This window comes from Manis javanica, chromosome 14, assembly GCF_040802235.1.
Source record: "Manis javanica isolate MJ-LG chromosome 14, MJ_LKY, whole genome shotgun sequence".
Taxonomy (NCBI): Eukaryota; Metazoa; Chordata; class Mammalia; order Pholidota; family Manidae; genus Manis; species Manis javanica.
The window spans coordinates 31,162,567-31,168,613 of record NC_133169.1 but is presented as its reverse complement, the minus strand read 5'-3'; the positions used below and the strand labels follow the sequence as shown (position 1 = coordinate 31,168,613).

General features: G+C 44.5%; 1 protein-coding gene across 3 annotated transcripts in view; it reads right to left on the bottom strand.

Annotated features, from left to right (window-relative positions):
* Positions 1 to 975: 975 nt before the first annotated feature.
* LOC108385899 (olfactory receptor 2AE1-like) overlaps positions 976 to 6,047 on the bottom strand; it is a 51,528-nt gene continuing 46,456 nt past the window's right edge. For all 3 annotated transcript variants that reach the window (XM_073221905.1, XM_073221903.1, XM_073221904.1), the window contains one exon: positions 976 to 5,900. In XM_073221905.1, coding sequence (XP_073078006.1) covers positions 4,961 to 5,887 — 927 coding nt within the window. In that variant the 5' untranslated portion in view covers positions 5,888 to 5,900 and the 3' untranslated portion in view covers positions 976 to 4,960. The remainder of the gene's footprint in view (positions 5,901 to 6,047) is intronic.

Here is a 6,047-nt window from a genome sequence, read left to right as displayed (position 1 = left end):
ATTTGTAAATGACATATCTGACAAGGGGTTAACATCCAAAATATATAAAGAACTCACACACCTCAATACCCAAAAAGTAAATAACCCTATTAAAAAATGGGAAGAGGATCTGAACAGACACTTCTCCAAAGAAGAAATTCAGATGGTTAACAGATACATGAAAAGATGCTCCACATCACTAATTATCAGGGAAATGCAACTTAAAACCACAATGAGATATCACTTCACACCAGTTAGGATGGCCAACATAGAAAAGACTAGGAACAACAAATACTGGCAAGGATGTGGAGAAAGGGGAACCCTCCTACACTACTGGTAGGAATGTAAACTAGTTCAACCATTGTGGAAAGCAGTATGGAGGTTCTTCAAAAAACTAAAAACAGAAATACCTTTTGACCCAGGAATTCCACTCCTAGGAATTTCCCCTAAGAATGCAGTTTCCCAGTTTGAAAAAGACATATGCATCCCTATGTTTATTGCAGCACTATTTACAATAGCCAAGAAATGGAAGCAACCCAAGTGTCCATCAGTAGATGAATGGATAAAGAAGATGTGGTACATATACACAATGGAATATTATTCAGCCATAAGAAGAAAACAAATCCTACCATTTGCAACAATGTGGATGGAACTAGAGGCTATTATGCTCAGTGAAATAAGTCAGGCGGAGAAAGACAAGTACCAAGTGATTTCACTCATCTGTGGAGCATAAGAACAAAGCAAAAACTGAAGGAACAAAACAGCAGACTCACAGAACCCAAGAATGGACTAACAGTTACCAAAGGGAAAGGGACTGGGGAGGGTGGGTGGGAAGGGAGGGATGAGGTGGATAAAGGGGTATTATGATTAGGATGCATAACGTAGCAGGTGTGGGGCATGGGGAAGTCAGTATAGCACAGAGAAGACAAGTAGTAACTCTATAGCTGTCGCGTGCCCTGTCCTCGCCGGCAAGAACAGCATGCAACAACAGCAGGATTCTTCTGCAGAAAGCTTTATTCTTCAGCTCTTTGTGAAACAAATGAGTTGGGCAGGACCCAGAGGGGAAGGAGAGGCTTGCTTATATAGTTCTCATGCTCTGACCTGGTTGGTGCGGCTCCATATGCCTTATTAGCATAACCATTTGGTGGGTCTCATTGGTCCTTATGCCAAGGCGCAATTAGCATGTAGTTTAGTGGTGTGGGATGATTTGTCATTAGGAAGTTCGGGGCCTTCCGGCTGCCCTGCATTGGGCGCTATTTTCTGAGCGCGGCTGCCAACATCTCCCCCTTTTTTGTCTAACAGAAGCTCAAGGCGGAACTTGCCAGCAGAGGCGGAGACAGAGGCCTGACCTCCATCATACTTCTTGATGCCCCCTTTTTGGAGAGGGGTTCTGGGCATCTACCCCTATGCAGTCAGGCATGCCTCTCAGAGGGGTCCAAGACTTCTTGCAGTGCTTTGCCTCGCATCCTCTGGCTGGCGTTGGGACCGCTTGGTACAAAGGGTTTGGACCCTTTTTCTCAACTCTCTTGCACCATGAGCTTCTTAAAGAAAGCTGTGATTAAGCATTGAGGTACTCAGGCCTGGTGCAGTGCCACATGGGCTCAGGGTGCAAGAGCTACCTCAAGCTAAAGCCGAGCTTCTTTCTTAAGCATGTTGAGCCACACTTGGGGAGAGGCGCCAATGTCTATCACCATTAGGGCTTGAGCAAGGATCACCTTGTCCTGCTTATGTTGGTTGCGGAGTCTGCATTACAACCAGAGTAAGAGCATGAGACCTCTAAGCAGGAACACGCCCATCCCAGCCATGCCCGCCCAGTCCTTGACGTGGGAGAGAGCTCTGAGGAACTGGGAAGAGAGTCTTTCTGCTACGGAGATATCTAGACGGGTGGAGTTGATGTGGATAATTTCTCGCCGCAGCTCTTCTAGTGTCCCATCGAAGTCTTGGGACCAGTTTCCTGAAAGATACTGGGACAGGTCTCGTGACAGATTAGTGAAAGCATTTAATACTTCTGTTAGTGATCCTGGCTTGTTTGTGGCTCTGTAATATGGCTGCGGCTAGGCCCGCATTGGTGAGTGGCCCTCCTATTTCTCTACAGGCTTTCAACTAGGCATGTATCCCTTTTTGTTTCCAGGGTGTTATCGCCTGTCTGCATTCCTTGGTACATTGTTCAAATACTAATTGCTCCACTAGGGGCATTGCTTGTTCCTGATCTCTAAATATTCTGCCTGCGGCCTCCATCATACGAGCGACAAAGTCAGAAAATGGCTCGCTCAGCCCCTGAATAATTTTTGTCAAATTGCCTGATACTTCTCCTTTGTTGGTGAGGGCTTTCCATGCCTTGGCGGCGCACGTGTTTATTTGTGCGTATACCTGTAAGGGGAAGGCGGTCTGGTTGGCTACCCACTGTCCTTGGCCCGTCAGCATATCATATGACCACGCAGGCTGTCCTTCGGCCGCGTTTGCGCGTGCCTGGGTCATGCTGATATCATGCCACAATGCCTTCCATTCTATGTATTGCCCCATACGAGAAAGGCATGCCTTAGTTACATATTGCCAGTCTGCGGGTGTCATGGCTGTCTCTGTTAATCTCTCAACTTGTGCTATGGTATAGTAGCACTGACTCCATAAGCCCGAACGGATTCTGCTAACTCCTTAACTTGTTTATGGCTCAGGGGCTGGTGAGAGCGTACACCGTTATCCTCAAATACAGGAAACATTTGTCTAATTGCCTGAAGAGTATCTGGGTGGCAAAAGGAGAGTGCGCCACTCACGTAAGGTGGCGGGGCAACGGGCGTCGGGGGACACCCTGCTTTCATTTTTTCCTTGGTCCGCTTTTCAACTTTGCTGGTTCCCTTACTTCTACACTCTGCGGTTTTATTTTCTTCCCCTTCCTCTGCGGACGTTAATTCCTCCTCAGATTCCCTATTGGAGAGTTGGAGGTCCCTCAACTCTTTCCAGGGGTATTTACTATTTTCTCCGAGGCGATCGTCACTCGCTTCTCGGGGCTCTTTTGCTTTTGCCCTAGGCGGGCTTTCTCCCTCACTCTGAGGTTTATTTACCTTCGTTTTTGTGGCCTTTTTTCGGCCGCGCGCGCTCTCTGTTTCCCGTTCCGTTTCTGACATGCTCTCTTGGATATCTGTCAATGCTCTCTGACCTTCTTTTATTACTTTTTCACATCTCTCATCTTGCAGACAAGCTCTAATCAGTTTCCAGAGGGGCCTGGTGCCTCCCCTCAGGCTACCCTCCTCCTCCTCTCTATCAAGATCTTTCCCCAGTTTGTCCCAGCTCGGGATTGAGAGGGACCCTGAACAAATGAACCAGGGGGCCACACGGTCTATCTCCTTCACAAAAGATCCTAAGACTTTGCTGGAGACCTTCAAGTTTCGCTCTTTGAGAGCTGTCTGCAGCGCTGTGACTAATGACGGTGCATTCCCCATGGTGCCTCCTTATTTACAGAGAACCATCAACCATCATCCTAAAAAGCAGGGGCCTCTCGGAACTTACCCCTCCGGGCTTTCTTCTGACCTGCAGTTCTGAATCCTCTCCAGATGTCTGAAGGGTCCTCCCTGTGCCGGTGATATTCTGGTTCCCGGGTTTCGGCACCACTTGTCGCGTGCCCTGTCCTCGCCGGCAAGAACAGCATGCAACAACAGCAGGATTCTTCTGCAGAAAGCTTTATTCTTCAGCTCTTTGTGAAACAAATGAGTTGGGCAGGACCCAGAGGGAAAGGAGAGGCTTGCTTATATAGTTCTCATGCTCTGACCTGGTTGGTGTGGCTCCATATGCCTTATTAGCATAACCATTTGGTGGGTCTCATTGGTCCTTATGCCAAGGCGCAATTAGCATGTAGTTTAGTGGTGTGGGATGATTTGTCATTAGGAAGTTCGGGGCCTTCTGGCTGCCCTGCATTGGGCGCTATTTTCTGAGCGCGGCTGCCAACATATAGCATCTTACTCTGCTGATGGACAGTGACTGTAATGGAGTATGTGCTGGGGACTTGATAATGGGGGGAACCTAGTAACCACAGTGTTGCTCATGTGATTGTATATTAATGGTAGCAAAAAAAGAGATGGAGACTATAAATAAATAAATAAATAAATAAATAAATAAATAAATAAATAAATAAATAAATAAATTGATCGAGGGAGAATTTAGCAGAAAATACTTCATGATAAACACATTGGTAAATTAGACTTTGGATCTGAACAAAATTATGTTAGTTGTACTAGATAATATTATTTATTTCTGAAAGAAACATCATCCATGATGAACCAGAGTGAAGATACAGAAAATTAAGTTTAAATGCATGGTTTTTCCATTTAACATCTTGTTTACCTTGAACATGAAATTATACTTTTGGTTTCCTAAGGAATATGATTTTTCTTTTGTAAACAAAGCAGGATATCTAGAATAAAATACATTGTTTTAGTTGCTGTATAAATTGACCTGCAATTTCCACTTACATGGAAAGAACACAATTATGGAAGAAAATGCTTAAAGTTTACTGCAAGTCTCACCCAGATCCATTCCATGTGTTCCCTTAGTTCTTCAATGAATGGACTGTCTTATAATCTAGTTAAAGAAAATTTTCCTGGTGCCAGAGTGTAGGTAATTATGACCATTGTCATTTGCAGACAGGAGTAAGGTGTGGAAGAATCATAGACTTGCCCTTTTGGGATGATTTTAAGTCTGCTTGATAGTAAATAAGGAAACTTATTTTTGTCATAGCAGATTGGCTATAAACCCAATAGTTAATAGCTTGACAGGAACAAAATTAGCAAAGTAATATCTACATTTCTGAAGCATGGGGCAAATTACATATTGCTCAATTAGATAATTACAAATATTCTGATGATTTTCATGTTGTACACACAAACAGTTAAAAATTGATAACTTAAGGCATATATTCTTATCCACAAAGAAGTCATGGCTTTACTGGCTGAATTTAGAAACTGTCAGTGTTACCATTCTTATTTCATACTCAGGCTTTTCCCAGGATTTTCCGCAGAGCCTCTCCTACCTCCCTGTTCCTTAGGCTGTATATGAGGGGGTTCATCATGGGGGTGAGGATGGTGTAGAACACAGACAGCCCCTCATCTTGCTCTGCAGTGTGCAAGGAGCTGGGAATCATGTAGATGAACATGGTTGGACCAAAGTAGAGAAACACCACCATCAGATGGGAAGAGCACATGGCAAGAGCTTTATTTCTTGCCTTGAAAGAATTTAAGTGGACAACACTGAGGAAAATAAAAATGTAGGAAGTCAGAATGAGACCAAAAGGGGTGAGGAGAAAGATGATACCAATTACAAACACAACTTTATTATAAGTAGAAGTGTCTTCACATGACAGCTTGAGGACTGCCTGTAGCTCACAGAAGAAATGGTGTACTTTTCTTGAGCCACATCTGGGAAAATGCATAGTATATGTGGTCTGCACTAGGGAATTAAATGCACCCCCTAACCAGGACATGACGGCCATCTGCAGGCAAACTTCAGAATTCATGATGACCACATATCTCAAGGGGCTACAAATAGCAATGTATCGGTTATAGGCCATAAGGGTGAGCAAAATACATTCACTGCCTCCAAGGGCAGAATGTAAATACATCTGAATTCCACAGCCAGTGTAGGAAATATCTGATGTCCCTGAGAAAAAGTTGGTTAGCATCTTAGGGACCATCGTGGAGATAAGAAAGATGTCCATGAGGGACAGCTGGCTGAGCAGAAAGTACATGGGGCTGTGAAGCTGGGGCTCCAGGGAGAGGAGGAGGATCAAGATGGTGTTTCCTGTGATGGCAACAACATAGGCAAGGAGAATGGTACAGATCAGGAACTCGACATGCCTCGTTCCCAGGAAGAGTCCAAGGAGGACAAAATCAACAATGGATGTCTCGTTTTCTCTCCCCATATTTTCCACATAACTAAAGGAATAAAAAGGAAAAGCACATCAATGCATTTAATGGGTGGGGAGGAATATTTATCACAGTGACTTTTCACATATTGACTTCATGATAAAATTTTCGTTTACCATTATGCCCCAAATCTGGCCCACCTTTGGAGACAAACTG